Genomic DNA, 15,297 nt, shown 5'->3' with positions numbered 1-15,297 from the left:
AATCAGAGCTGTAGCCGCCGGCCTACACCACAGCCACAGCAACACGGGATCCGAGCCAAGTCTGCAACCTACACCACAGCTCATGGCAACGCCGGATCCTTAACCCACTGAGCAAGGCCAGGGATCGAACCCGCAACCTCATGGTTCCTAGTTGGATTTGTTAACCACTGCGCCACGATGGGAACTCCCTGGTTTCCCGATTTATAATATGAGGAGTTTCCTGGGGCACTGGGTCACCTTGTTGTACAGCAGCAATGATCACGCCCTTGTAAATTCACTACATTTCAATAAAACTTAAAAAAATAGCCACATTTGGCCAGGGGCTCTCCAAAAAAAAAAAATAAAATAAAAATAAAAGTTTCCTGGGGGCTGAAGTGGCGGTTGGTGCTCACCAGAGTCTCGCTGAAGTCGCTCCGGTCATCGGTGCCGTCCACCTTGTAGGTGTCTGATTGGTTGAGGTAGTAATAGTAGTCGGGGGTCATGAGCCCCAGGTTCTGCCGCTGCTCCTGAGAGGCCCCTTCCAGCAGCTGGAGGATGCGCCATGCTCATGCTTATAGTGGAGAACTGGCACAGCCCTCGTAATCCCCCGGTCCTCACTGTCATGGGCTCCCGAACCCTGACCCTCTCATTGTCTCCCCCTGGGCCCCCCAGTGGGGCTCCCTCTGCCCCAGCCCACAGCCCCCTTCCTTGCACCTGGTAGTAGATGTGGAAGTTCCTCTCGTTTTCATTTTGCATGACCACGCGAGATTTCTCCAGCAGGAAGTTGGAGATCTTGCCCCCGTCGGGCTCTCCACCACGGCTGAACTGGATCTCGAAGTACTTGCCCTGAACCCGAGAGAGCCACATCAGCCCCCCAGGGGCTCAGGGCTGCAGGTGCCGGAGGATTGGGGCTGGGTCTTATGAACCCAGCCTCCTTTGCTCCTCTTCGTGGTGTGACCTCAAGTGGCTTTCCTCTCCCCACCTCCCACTTATTATTATTTTCACCAGCTCCTTCCTTCCAGCCTTTGCTTAAGCTGTGTCCTGGCCAGGAATGCCCTTTTCTCCCTCCTTGATGATCAATGCCCTCACAAGGGGGAGTCTAGTTTTGTGCCTAGCACAGAGAAGTATCATATTTTATTGACAGCTCTCCAGCAATGCCACCACAAGAGGTCTCCATGTCTCTGTGGGATGCAGCTGGTTCCAAGGACCCTGGGCATCTCCTACATGTTGTCTCTGAGCCCAGAGCAGGGGCCCTACCGGCTCCTTCTTTGATCTCTGACACCGTCTGGGTTCTGCTGTGGCCAGAGTTTGGAAGGCAGACAAGCCACTTTGTGTCTCCTTTCTGCCACCTCCATCCAGTTACAATACAAATGACATCATCGTACAATTAAACACCTATAATGTATGACAAATACTCATTCTTTCTTTTTCTTTTTTCTTTTCTTTTTTTTTTTTTAGGGCCACACTTGCAGCATATGGAGGTTCCCAGGCTAGGGGTCCAATTGGAGCTATAGCTGCAGGCCTGCACCACAGCCACAGCCACATCAGATCCGAACCACGTCTACCACCTACACTACAGCTCATGGCAACACCAGATCCTTAGCTCACTGAGAGATGCCAGGGATCCACTGCACCACAATGGGAACTCCGACAAACACTCATTCTTATGTACCATAAAACTATATAAAATAAAATAGAATTAGGTATTTTTGAAGTTCATCCATGTTTCTGTGTGTATTAGTAGTTTGAAAGCACACAACTGTGTGATTCTGTCTATATGAACTTCTAGACCTGCTGAAACTAATCTATGGTGAAAAAAAAAACCAGAATGCTTGTTTCTGGGGTAAGGAAAGAGCAGCAATTGATGAGAAAGAGACAAGAGGGAACTTTCTGGAAAGATGGTGATGTTCTGTATATTGATATGGTTTGGGTTGCACAGGTGTATGCATTTGTCCAAACTCAGTGAATGATACCTTTTAGATTTGTGTATTTTGCTGTATGCAAATTTTACTTTAAAAAAGACAGAGAATTGCAAAATTATATTGGACTATAATTAATGGTATTCATGCTGAAGTTTTTAGAGGGAAATATATGATGTCTGCTGCTTAGTTTGCAGTGCATCAGGAAAAAAAAAATGAATGGAGGAGTTTCTGCTGTGGTTCAGCTGCTTAAGAACCTGATTAGTTTCCATGAAGTTGCAGGTTCGATCCCTGGCCTTGCTCAGTGGCTTAAGGATCCTGCATTGCTGCAGGCTGAGGTGTAGGTTGCAGATGCGTTTGGGATCTGATGTTGCCATGGCTATGGCGTTGAGCTCAGCTGCCACTCCCACTGGATGCCTAGCCCGGGAACTTCTATATTCCACAGGTACTGCTGTTAAAAAAAAAAAAGGGTGGACGGAGATATGATTAAACAAGTATAGTAAAATATTAATGGTAGAATCTAGGAGATCGGCATATGGAGATTCACTGTTGTAGTCATTCAACTTTTCTTTTCTTTTCTTTTTTTTTGTCTTTTTTTGCCATTTCTTGGGCCGCTCCCGCGGCATATGGAAGTTCCCAGGCTAGGGGTCTAATCAGAGCTGTAGCCACCGGCCTACGCCAGAGCCACAGCAAAGTTGGATCTGAGCCGCGTCTGCAACCTACACCACAGCTCATGGCAACACTGGATTGTTAACCCACTGAGCAAGGGCAGGGATCGAATCCGCAACCTTATGGTTCCTAGTCGGATTCGTTAACCGCTGCACCACGACGGGAACTCCCAACTTTTCCATGTATATGAAAACTTTTACAATAAAATGTTGGGGAAGATACTTCAAATATAATTACATTATAAAAATATATTAGAAAATAAAATGCAGTAAGTTGCTATAACTAGTTATATGTAGAGAAATAAAACAATCTCATCAGTGTCAGAACTCATTAAGCTATTTCCATGTTCAGGCATTTACTGAAAACTGAGGTCTATGGGAGAGATATTAACATTATCTGTATTCCAACAGAGGAACTCCACAAGGTTACACTGTTTTTTTTTTTTTTGTCCAAGCCACCCATTTAAACAGTGGCTGAAACAGATGATAAATCCAAGTCGGTTTACCTACTCTGTCTTCCCTTGGGCTCAGCATAGCACCTGACACAAAGGAGTCCAAGAACTATTTGTTGAAAGAAAGAGTGAATGAGGGAGTAAATGGGACCTTAAATGTAAATAGGAACAGGTGTAGCCTGGTTGCAGCCAGGGGAAGAGTATTTAAGAATGCCACATGGGGGAGTTCTCTGATGGCCTAGCGGGTTGAGGCTCCTGCGTTCTCACCACTGTGGCTCTGGTTGCTGCTGTGCGGCGTAGGTTCAATCCCTGGCCCAGGAATTCCCACATACTGCCTGTGTGGCAAAAAAGAAAAAAAAAACAAAAACAAGAGAGAACCTGAAATAAACGTTGCAACGCTCATTTAAAAAAAAAAAAAAAAAAAAAAGAATGCTACATAGGGAGTTCCTGTTGTGGCACAGCAGAAATGAATCGAAGAATGATGAGGTTGCAGGTTCGATTCCTGGCCCTCGCTCAGTGGGTTAAGGATCCGGTGTTGCCGTGAGCTGTGGTATAGGTTGCAGAAGCGGCTTGGATCCTGCGTTGCTGTGGCTGTGGTGTAGGCCGGCAGCTGTAGCTCCGATGGTTCCCCTAGCCTGGGAACCTCCATATGCCGTAGGTGGGGCCCTAAAAAAAAAGAATGCTACAGAGACATGTCAGGGCCTCTACAGGTATGCTGACGGGGGACTGTTTTTTGGGTGGACCCTGAATAAGAAGTGAGTCTCCCTCTCAGGAGCAGGTAGTTCCTGTCTTCTTGAGCAGGGGATGTGTATGTGGTGGTAACATCTGAGAGAGAGAGAGAAAGAGAGACGGGTGGAGGGAACTTCTACTCCAAGCAGGGCCACAGAGACTCACAAAGCGACTGGAATTATTGTTGCGCACGGTCTTGGCATTGCCAAAGGCTTCCAGCAGTGGGTTTGATTGCAGGATGATATCCTTCACATGCTGGGGAAAAAGGCAGGTGGGGTGGGAAGAGGTCAGACTGAGGTAGGGTGTGGGAATTTGGGGGTGCCGCATGAAATACCAGTGCAGCGTGGGGATACCCAGCTCTCCTTTCTGTTTTCACCTTACCTGGACCTTCTCGCCCCCTCCTGACACCTTGGAGATGTAGCCCATGATGTATTTGGCTGCCACTGTCTTCCCAGCTCCACTTTCTCCACTGGGGATGGGCGAGAGAAGGCACGATCAGTGACCCCAGGGTGGGGGAAGTACCCTTCCCAGTGCCTGATTATTCTTTTTTTTTTTTTTTTTTTGTCTTTTTGTTTTTTTAGGGCTGCACCTGTGGCATATGGAGGTTCCCAGGCTAGGGGTCCAATTGGAGCTACAGCTCTGGTCTACACCACAGCCACAGCAATGCCAGATCCAAGCCGCGTCTGCGACCTACACCACAGCTCACAGCAATGCTGGATCCTTAACCCACTGAGTGAGGCCAGGGATCGAACCCACAATCTCATGGTTCTTAGTCGGATTCATTTCTGCTGCACCACTATGGGAACTCCTGATCATTCTTATATTCATTGAACACCTACTGTGTGCCAGGCAACAGTCCAGGCACTGGAGATACAACCGTGAACAAGACAGTTCCAAACCTCTTGTCCTCTGGGAACTGACATTTAGATGGGACAGATGGGCACTAGTAGAATGAATATATAAAATATATCATGGGTCAGACGGTGACAAGAAAAGTAAAGCAGGGCCAGGGGTGGAGGGGGACAGTGAGGCTCTGTTTGCATCAGGAGGTCCAAGCAAACCTCACTGGGGTGGTGATGCTGTTAGAGCGGGGCCTGGGCAGGAGGGTCTGCGGCACACCGTCTGTACCTGATGATGACACACTGGTTCTCACAGTCAATGAGCATGTTCCGGTACATGTTGTCCGTGAGGGCATAGATGTGCGGGGGATTCTCGTACTGGGCCTGGCGGGGGGAGGTCAGGGCTCAGCCTAGGGCTGGGAGCCAGGGGTCCTGGATCTGTGCCTCCCACCTGGCCCCGGCCTCACCGCGCCCTGGTAGAGGTCGATCTCTCGGTCAGTGAAGTAGGGCATCTGCTTGAAAGGGTTTACGGAGATGAGCACGGAGCCGATGTAGGTCTGGGGGCGGGGTGGTTAAGGGCCACGCAGTGTCCCGGCAAGCTGTATCCCTCATGGGCCCCTCATTCAGCTCCCCTGAGGCCTCCAAGAGCCCCATTGTTTGGAGGAAGAGATGGAGCTACTCAGGTGCACCCCAGGTATCTTGGGGAAAAAACTGAGCTGGGTCAAGAATGAGGGAGAACAGAATTTGCTATGGGGGGGAGGGATGAGGGCCACGACCACCCCCAACTGCTGTCACTCCACGGTCTCCTGTCCTATCACCCAGTGCTCTTTTTGTTTGTTTGTTTGTTTTTTAGGGCCACACCCACGGCATATGGAAGTTCCCAGGCTAGGGGTCCAATCGGAGCTGTAGCCACCGGCCTACGCCAGAGCCACAGCCACGCCAGATCCAAGCTGCATCTGTGACCTACGCCACAGCTCACGGCAATGCGGGATCCTTAACCCACTGAGCGAGGCCAGGGGTCGAACCCGCATCCTCATGGATCCTAGTTGGGTTCATTAACTGCTGAGCCACGAAGGGAACTCCCACCCAGTGCTCTTACTGCCCATTCCCCACTGCCGGCCCCCACCCTCGTTCCTGTGCTCAGATATCTGTGTATCCCTTCCCTGCTGCCGTCCCTCTGCCATCCCTCCCCACACTCATCCGCACACACACACATCCCTCCATTCATTGGTTAGGCACCCTCCTGTCCCTCTGTCCTTCACCTGCCCACCCCACCCACGGCCCAGGGTACAAAGATGTAATCGTCCATGAAGCGCTTGCGGAGGTTGCCCACGATGGCGTCCTCGGTGATCTGGGGCAGCAGCACCATGTCGTCCACTCCACTCTGCTTCACATTGTGGCTCTGCCAGTGGAAGCGCTCCTTGCTGCCCTGGGGATGGGGGTGGGAGGGTGGGGGTGAGCCCCTGCAGGGGGCGTGGTGGGGGCTGGTGCCTCAGCACCCCAGCCTGGCTCACCTCCATCACCAGCTTCTGATGGATGCAGCCCCCCTGGCCCCCCCACCTCTCTTCCTCCTTCCCTATCTCAGGGACACCAGGAGAGGTAGGTCCAGTCCAGGCTCCCTGCTCCCAAAGGAGGAGGCCAGACAGAATGGCAGCCCACAAGCATCCCTCAGCCCTCTCTTTTGGTCCCCCAAACCTCCCCTTGGTGTCCCGTTGCCATGGAGGAGACAGCTATGTCTGGCCCATCGAGGTAGAGTGCGCCTGGGGCTCTGACGACTATGGGAGGGGAAGGGCTTGACGGTGGAGTCCATTCATTCACCCTGCTTCTCATGTCCCCAATCCCACTCTCCCTGCCTCAGCCCAGGTTGAGTCCCTAACTTCTCTGTGGCATTTATTTATTTATTTTGCTTTTTAGGGCTGCACCCGCAGCATATGGGGGTTCCCAGGCTAGAGTCAGATCGGAGCTACAGCTGCTGGCCTACGCCACAGCCACAGCAACACAGGATCTGAGCCGTGTCTGCAACCTACCCCACAGCACACAGCAACACTGGATCCTTAACCCACTGATCGAGGCCAGGGATCGAACCTGCAACCTCATGGTTCCGAGTCAGATTCGTTTCCACGGTGCCACGACGGGAATTCCCTCCGTGGCATTTAACCTGCTGCTACCCCTTCGACCTTGAGTTGGCCTCCTTCCTCCCGCTCCCCTTCTCCTCACTTAGAGCCATCCTGGCACATTCCTCTGAGATCCTCTCAGCCACCACATGGCTGCAACCTCTGCTTCTGTGCTTGGCTGTGACCCTGGTCCTCAGCTCCCAGAGCCTTCCCACCGCCTCCGGCACCTTCTCAGGATTCCACTTTGCCTTCTCACTTCCTCCCTCAGCCTTTTATTTATTTTTTTTGTCTTTTTGCCATTTCTTGGGCCGCTTCTGTGGCACATGGAAGTTCCCAGGCTAGGGGTCGAATTGGAGCTGTAGCCACCGGCCTACACCAGAGCCACAGCAATGCGGGATCCGAGCCAAGTCTGCAACCTACACCACAGCTCACGGCAATGCTGGATCCTTAACCCACTGAGCAAGGCCAGGATAGAACCTGCAACCTCATGGTTCCTAGTTGGAGTCATTAACCCCTGAGCCATGATGGGAACTCCCCTCCCTCAGCTTTTCATCAGATAACACCTTCCTTAGGCCTCAAGGAAGAAGCTCGGACACCGGCTTGTCTCAAAGCACCTCCTCTAGGAAACCTGCTGGAAACCCTTTCTGCTTTTAGCCCAAATGACCTCATCCAGCGCCTTAAACACTTATGTATACCGGCTCTCTCAGGCCCCCTCTGCCTCCGTTCAGAATACCCTGTCACCCTGTTCAGCACACCGAGTGATGTCAGCCTGGAGCTCTCCTGTCTGATAAACTCAGGCTTGACACAATCAACATTGACGGAGCATCCACGACACGCCCGACCCTGGGAGGGGGTGTCACCCATGGTATTGGCAATCCTCAGAGCGGCTCAGTGTGGTGTGGGCTAGGAGGGAGACTGAGGCTTGGGAAGTATTTGGCCCTTGACTAAAGATGCAGCCAAACTGTTTCCAAGGATGTGGGGTTCGAATCTGGGTCCATCTGACAGTAAAGGCCAGGTTCTTGCATCCATACTCATGAGTGGCTGGGACCCGAGGGGTGTTAGGGGTGGGATGTGAAAGCTGAGAAAACTTGATCTAGAGCAGGGAGGATGGGTGCCCCAGACAGAGTGAACTGCCCGGGCAGAGGTGCAGCAGTGTGACTGAAGCAGGAACAGCATACAGAGGCGGGAATGTGGGAGGTCAGGGCTTGACCCCCTCAGACTGCTTCCAACCTGAGCAGTGAGAGTGAGCTTTTCTTTTTCTTTCTTTCTTTCCTTCCTTCCTTCTTTCTTTCTTTCCTTCCTTCTTTCTTTTTCTCTTTCTTTCTTTCTTTCTTTCTTTCTTTCTTTCTTTCTCTCTCTCTCTCTCTCTCCCTCCCTCCCTCCCTCCCTCCCCCCCCCCTTTCTTTCTTTCTTTCTGCCACACCTGCAGCATATGGAAATTCTCAGGCTAGGGGTCATATCAGAGCTGCAGCTGCCAGCCACAGCCACAGCCACAGCCACAGCAACACCAGATCCGAGCTGTGTCTGTGACCTATACCACAGCTCATGGCAATGCTGGATCCCTTAACCCACTGAGCGAGGCCAGGGATTGAACCTGCATCCTCATGGATATTAGTTGGGTTCGTGACCACTGAGCCACAACAGGAACTCCTACGTAGGCCTCTTAACCTGCTGAGCCATGAGACTCAGAGTTTTTCATATGGCAAATATGATCTCATCTCTCTGTGGCTGAACCTGTCTCTGGCTTCCCATCACTCCCACCCCCATGCATCCACTCTACAAGGAATTCTTTTTTTTGTCTTTTTAGGGCCACACTGGCAGCATATGGAACTTCCCAGGCCAGCGGTCAAATCAGAGCTGCAGCTGCCAGCCTACACCACAGCAACGCGGGATCCAAGCCATGTCTGTGACCTGCACCACAACTCAGATTCAACGCCAGATCCCTGACCCACTGAGCGAGGCCAGGGATCCAACCCACATCCTCATGGATACTAATCGGATTCATTTCTGCTGCACCACAGTGGGAACTCCCTCCAAAAGGAATTCTTGATCACCTACTGTGCCAGTAACTTAGGACTTTGGGAAGGACTCTTTGGATTTCTCACAGCATTGTCTCTAAGCCTTTGCAGGTGCTGAGCCCTCTGCCCAGAGCTCTTCCTGCCTAGTGAATGCCAATCCATGCCTTAAGACTTGATCAGGTGTCTCCTTCTCAGAGAAGACCTCCCTCACCCCAGGCTAGTTTGGAGCTCCCTCTGGACCCCACAACTGCCTGGGCATCCCTCACCATAGCCCTGTCGACATTCTGGACATCACATACAATAGCTGGATGATACTGCTCCTGGGGGTACTGATGGGAGGGAGTTCCCCTGTGGCACAGTGGCTTAAGGATCTGGTATTGCCGCAGCTGTGGTGCAGACTGCAACTGTGGCACTGGTTCAATCCCTGGCCTGAAACTTCCACATGCCACAGGTATGGCCGAAGGAGAAAAAAAAGGAATCATGGGAGCGTTTTTTGGTTGTCCCAAAGATAAGGACATGGCTGGTATTTTCAGGGGGCCACAGGTGCCAAATTTGCACATGTAGGTAACTGCATATTTCACAAATGCATAACGGTCCTGCTCGCAGCCCCCCACCCAACCCCAACGGAAGTTCATATAAGCAACAAACCTGTTTATAATCACTGGAACTGAGAGCCAAATCCCATTTTATGTACAAACAGAAAAAGTGTATCTCTTTTGCATGGTTGATACCCACTGCATTTACAGGGATGTGACTATCGCGTATCAAGGGAAGGTTTAGTTTTGTTCAATTTCACTAAGAATTGTTCAGCATTGGGAAGCTTATGTTGCTTGTGGTGTTAACATGTCCTGTGAAGGGGGGTGGGGGATGGGGGGTGGGACACACCTGTGAGCCCCTGGCCACTCCAGTGGGTGTTCTCAGGCCACTGGCCTGAGCCCTTTCATCTTGCCGTGCACATTTTATTCTAAATGACTTTCTGCTCACCTTGCTGGGGATCCTATTAAATATTTTTGAAAGATGGAAGTCAGCATCTCCCTGAAATTTCACGTCACTGAATTTCATTTCAGTGTTTCAAGGGGCCTGCCCAGATGCTGGTGGTAAGAAGCAGGTGCTGGGTGGGATGCGCTAAGAACCCCCCTGGCTGGGCTGCCGGAGGAAGGCGGGTTGGTGGAGGATGAGGGTGTAAGGGCAGCAGCATGGAGGGGCTGGCGAATGTTTCCACGGCAGAGGCTGAGGTTGAGGGAGGTTAGTTGGGAGAAGCAAGGAGCTGTTGACTGGACCCCCCAGCTGTTGAAGAGCTTTTACATTCGCTGCAGACTCAGAGGGACCTCATGGCGAGTGTTGGTGAGCTCAGGATCAGAAGTCGGATTGGGAGGTCAGGAGATGTAGACAGGGAGAGAAGACTACTTTGGGACAGTCTGGCTCTGAGAAGCGGAAGAGGAAAAAAGGCTGTGGGGAAAGGAGGGGTCAGGAGAGGGTGTTTCCTGTTTTTTCAAGATGGGGAGACCAGTGTGTTGGTGAGAAGAGATGATGAAATTAGCAATCTGGGGGTGAAGTGGTGTCATTCACGAACCCTGCTCTTTAGCTGAGTTGGGGTGTGGAGGTTGAGTGGTTGTGGGGAGGTAGGGGGACTGGAAGCAGAGTCCATCTTTGAAGACCTGGGGAGGAGGGCTTGGGTGGTAACCAGGGCAATGGAGGAACAACAAAATGGAACAATAGTTAACACCCCATTGGCACCTAGTCTGTGCCAGACTCTGGTCTGAGCTTTTTCCGCGAATGACCTCATTACATCCTCTCTGCACATGCTGAGGTCAGGCCTCTGATTAGGTCCATTTTGCAAAAGAGAAAACTATGGCACAGAGAAGTGAGACATGCTCCCCAAGACACACAGCAGGGAGGGACGATGGGTCTGAGTCAGGGGTGGCTGGGCTTGGTGGTTCAGGTCGGAGGAGAAGGGGGAGGAGACAAGATTGGTCTTGTCCAGGGTTCCCCTTGGGGGTCACCCCGGTCCCTATGTTCTCGGGACCCCCTCAGGCTCAGCTGAGACTCAAGGCCACTTCCTTTCTCTGAGGTTAGAGGTGCCGTGTCTGACTGGCTCTCCTGGACTTGGTTCCTCTTCCTGTCCCTCCTCCCTTCCCCCACCCTGCTGAGTGGGCCTCTGCCTCCTGCAGCCCCTGCTACCTCTCCCAACGTGTCCCCCACATCAGACACCCAGGACTCCCAGATCCATCCTAGCTCCAGGTGATCACAAAAACCATGGGTTGTCTGTGTTGGAGGGAGAGAAGGCTTGGCTCAAGGGGACAGCGTGTGGGAGAATTTTGGCACGGGATGGATTGGGCATGAGGCCGGGTTTCACCATTGGCTAAGTGACCTCTCATTTTCCCAAGCCTCTGTTGTCCCATCTGTAGAATGGGTTCCATGATAATGGAAGCTTGCCGGGCACGTAAATGAGCCAGGGCTGAGAAAAGATGCACTGGGTGTGCCTCAGGAAATGTCACCTGATGGCCCCAAGAGCATGTAGCAGAGGGATCTGGTTGGGTAGAGGGGCTGGTCAGCATATAGAAGGAATGGCTAAACGAATGAAGCATCATGGGATGAGCCTGCTTCCTGCCCTGTGTTATGGGGATCCATCTGTTTGTGGCCTCCAAGTCCCCAAGAGCCAAGTTGAAGCTGTTGGTTCCTAAGTCCCTCCCTTAGGGGTGAGGGTGCAACAAAGAGGTTGTGGTCACAGTTGACCACAAGCCAAGTATGACTCAGGCTGCTGGGGTTCTTGTGAAAGATAGTCAGGGGCTTGAGGTGGCTGGGGCGGGAGGGGCATGTAGCTGCTAACTTCAGCTCTTCAGAGACGCTCCCCACAACCCACGGCAGAGGAAGCAAGTCCAAGGTGATGGCTCCTGTAGGGCTGGGGCCTTGGAGCCACACTGGGGCCTTGAACACACTTCCTGAGCCCCTGTTGTGTACGGAGGTAGGTAGGGACCAGGCTTAGACTTGACTCTTAAGTGGCCCAGAAGTGAGTTGCCCAGGGGAGATGGGGATCCCAATCCGATGGCGCTAAAGAGAACTGAGGCAATCAGAGGCAGGCCTTGCAACATCAGTGTCTTAGCCTGTGTCAGTGGTGGCAGCAGGAGCCATGGGCCAGGAAGGCCTTGGGGGTGTGCGACACCAGGAATAGAGAGTCCAGATCCCAATGAGGCAGGGCCGGGTGGCCTGGAAAGTATGGGGGTCCGCATCCCCCCCCAGGTGTCTCTCCCTGGAAGGAGGAGGAGAAGGCAGGTCAAGGGGGCTGTTAAGAATATGACCTCAAGGGTCACTGAGTGGAACTCCTCTGCCACTTTTGGGTTGTACAGCAGCTTGTTTAACCTCTCTGCCTCAATTTCCTCATCTGGCAAATGGGAGTTCTGGGGGCCACAAACCTCATGGGATAGCTGTGCAGATTGAACGAGGCAAAGTCTGTCAAGAGGAAACACTAACCTTCCTCCCTCCCCACCATCATCACCCGTAGTAGCAGCAGCAGCGGCGGCAGCAGCCTTAAGCTGGTGCATCCCACAGGCACGGGGCACAGCGCCAGGAGGAAGGGCTGGACAAAGGAGTTTTGCAATGCGCCCCAACTGCTCTGGCCTCCCTGCTCCCGGGCAGTGATGAGCAGAGTCCAAGACTGGAGAGAACCATGAAACAGCCACTTCCTTCCTCACTGGGGTCCTGCTGCGCTGTGGTCGCCAGCCCCAGGGGAGAGGTGACGCTGTGGCAGCGGCTGCTGGAGCCACCCCCCCAATCACCCCGCTTCCCGCCCCACCCTGGCCCCTGAAGCCTTGGCCCTGCTCTGCAGGCTTCTGGGGCCACACCCTGTGTCCCTAAACCATGCAAACAACACTCTCACCTCTAAAGACTCCCAGGTGTCCCCTCCCTGGTGGAGGGGTGTCTCAGTTTGCTTCTATCCTAATGAGAGGCCATTCTCTGACATGTGGGGACCACCCTTGTCTTTCTAGAAACCTTCTTCCTTTTTTTTTTTTTTTGGCTGTGCCTGTGCCATATGGAGGTTCCTGGGTCAGGAGCAAACCCCAGCCACAGCAGTGATAACGCCAGATCTGTAACTGCTAGGCTACCAGGGAACTCCTAGAATCCTCCCTCCTAAATTTCTCTTGGCCCCCAGGCTTTTCTGTCCATCCCCGTGGCTGCCCTACCCCCTTCCTGGATCCAGCAGCCACACCACTGGTCTCCCCTACTTTATGTCTGTACTTTAAAACAACCATCATTAGCCTCATGTCACCACCATTATCAGTGGAGGACAACTAATTGCTGCCTTTGCTCCCCCCGCCACCAAAGTCGAACAGAAACTGCTGATAACCTCAATGCCATACCACCCGCTAACAAAACCGAAAAGCAATGACGGGTTCCACCATCCTGTTTCCTCACCATCACTCACCACCATTACCACTCAAATCACCAGCATCAGCACCAGCAACCTGTAATAACCAACCATTACAATAACAACCACGATCACAATACTAGCCATCCGCAGGCAGCCATGACCCCCCCTTCCTCTGAAGCAGCAGTCAATCACACCCCTTTCCAAAGCTGAAAATGCAAACCACTCTTCCCAAGACTGTCACCCCAAATCAGCAATGAACGACCACCCGTAAATCATTCCTCAGATCAACCCTCCCGCTGAAAATGACCAACAACCACCCACCCACATGCAACACTAGCTGGCACCAAAAGCAGCCACGACCACTGCCAACCCACTCACGAGAAGCGTGGTCACCGCCAACGCGCGACAACAGACAGCAGTGACAACCAGCAGCCCCAACAATCCAGCCACCATCATTCAACAGCCACTCCCCTACCATCACCAAGAATGAGGCACCTCCACCCACCATCACCGCTGACTCCTATGGTGAATGAGCCTCACCCACAGTGGCAGTTACTGTGTATTGTGCCTGTATTACATGCTCCATAAACTACTTTATGAACATGGTTTCACAGAAGCAACATAATTCCTGGCACCCATCACTCTTCCAGGAAGATGTCAGCATCCTTAAACAGGGGCATTGGCCTCAGGGATGAATTCCACTTTTTTTCCCCCCTCCATAATCCTCTTGGGTGAATTTCTCCCTTCTCAGACCTGGCCAAGCAAATTGTTGACTAAGCATTTCACATGGTTTCCTTGGGAGGGGCTGCTTTTCTCTTGAGCAGCAAGTCATTTTCTGTATTCCTTTGATCAAGGAGTCTTCCTGGTTTGGCTCTGTCTTGGAAGGGTCCCCATCCCAAGAGCACAGCTCTAGCTGCTTTTTTATTTATTTTTATTTTTTATATTTTTTGTGAATTAACCAGAGGGTCCTTGGCTAGCAATGCCCAGCTTATTCCTGGCTTTCTGAACTAAGACGTTATCTCTCAGGCTAATGCAATCCCACGCTCCACCTTGGTCAGCTACCTGCTGCAACCACCAGGAACACTTCAGGTGTCACCACTGGCTCTGTGACTGTCCCAGCCACAGGCCCTCATTGACGAATGACAAAAAATGAAAGCTGAAGTGCTTGCAGATGCATGGAGCAGTGGGCGCCATATTTGCAGCCAGCCCAGGCTCCCTCTTGATGTGTGTGAGACCATGCCACTGTGTCTAGACCCATGATCATGACAGTCTCCCCAACCTTGTTGCCACAGTCATCATGAGACCTCAGCCTCACCAGATGGCAGCACCTCTGGCTGCAGTGTCTTCCCTGCCCCCCTGCCACAGAAGGGTACCCCTGGCTGTGTGGATGCGCTGTGTCTCACCATCTTCTGCTTCTGTGATTGCGACAGCCAGACCACCCTGTCACCCCCATGGGTGTGCTGTCACCATCACTGCAAACCACTGTCCATTTGAGCCAGCTTCCCCTCCCAGCTGTAGACTCAGAGTGGCTGAACCCAGGACCCTATGAATGTCCCAGGGGAGAGGTCCCCCCAACCCCTTCCACATCCTGACAGATTTCCAAATATGACACATATGGGAACTGAAGCCCACAGAGGGGAAGTGACTTACCTAAGGCCCCACAGGGAGATGAGGCAGCAAACTGGGCTGGGAACAGGGCTCCCTGAGCCCCAGGAAAGGGGTCTGTCCCTGTCCCCGAGGCACTGTGATCCCTCAAGACCACTTTCTGTCCTCCGGCTACTACTACTCTATACTTGGTGGCCCATCCCCACTCTGGCATCCTCTTCACCCATCAGGTGGGAGTTTGGTCTCTGGTGAGGGATGCTGGGAGCACCAGAGCTGCACTGTCGGCCCCCAAAGGGTCTGCTGTGCCCAGTTCCATTACCCCGTTCTGATGGTGGCCTCTAGGTGCCTCCACCTGGCTGAGGTCCCCCACCCCTGCACTTCACGGCCACCCTGAGGGACTTACCATGATGGGGGTTGATGTCTGGGCCCCTGTGGGGGAGTGCCTGAATGGGTGGTGGCCGGGGAGCAGGCTCAGGAAGTTCCGGGGGGCGGCTGGGGCATGGCCCTGCTCCTGCTCCTTCAGCGGACTCCCAGCCCTAGTTCCTCTTACAACAGCCCCCTTCTTACTTCCTTTGGCGGGAGGGGCCCGCGGCTACAGGGGAGGG

General features: G+C 52.7%; 1 protein-coding gene across 1 annotated transcript in view; it reads right to left on the bottom strand.

Moving 5' to 3' along the window:
* The window catches only part of MYO1F (myosin IF), a 39,746-nt gene extending 24,516 nt beyond the window's left edge, over positions 1-15,230 (bottom strand). The window contains exons 1-8 of the mRNA XM_085013022.1: positions 15,096-15,230; positions 5,878-6,015; positions 5,054-5,143; positions 4,876-4,970; positions 4,129-4,216; positions 3,913-4,002; positions 694-825; positions 393-527 (exon numbers count right to left, since the gene is read on the bottom strand). Of these exons, the coding sequence (XP_084869148.1) occupies positions 393-527; positions 694-825; positions 3,913-4,002; positions 4,129-4,216; positions 4,876-4,970; positions 5,054-5,143; positions 5,878-6,015; positions 15,096-15,098 (771 nt within the window). The 5' untranslated portion in view covers positions 15,099-15,230. The remainder of the gene's footprint in view (positions 1-392; positions 528-693; positions 826-3,912; positions 4,003-4,128; positions 4,217-4,875; positions 4,971-5,053; positions 5,144-5,877; positions 6,016-15,095) is intronic.
* Positions 15,231-15,297: the final 67 nt, after the last annotated feature.

The sequence above is a fragment of the Sus scrofa genome, chromosome 2 (genome assembly GCF_054392235.1).
Source record: "Sus scrofa isolate SSC_HxYL_T2T_F1_AM1 chromosome 2, Sscrofa_HxYL_maternal_Yorkshire_Landrace_v2.0, whole genome shotgun sequence".
Taxonomy (NCBI): domain Eukaryota; kingdom Metazoa; phylum Chordata; class Mammalia; order Artiodactyla; family Suidae; genus Sus; species Sus scrofa.
The sequence above is the reverse complement of the archived record's forward strand: the minus strand, read 5'-3'. Positions and strand labels throughout refer to the sequence as shown.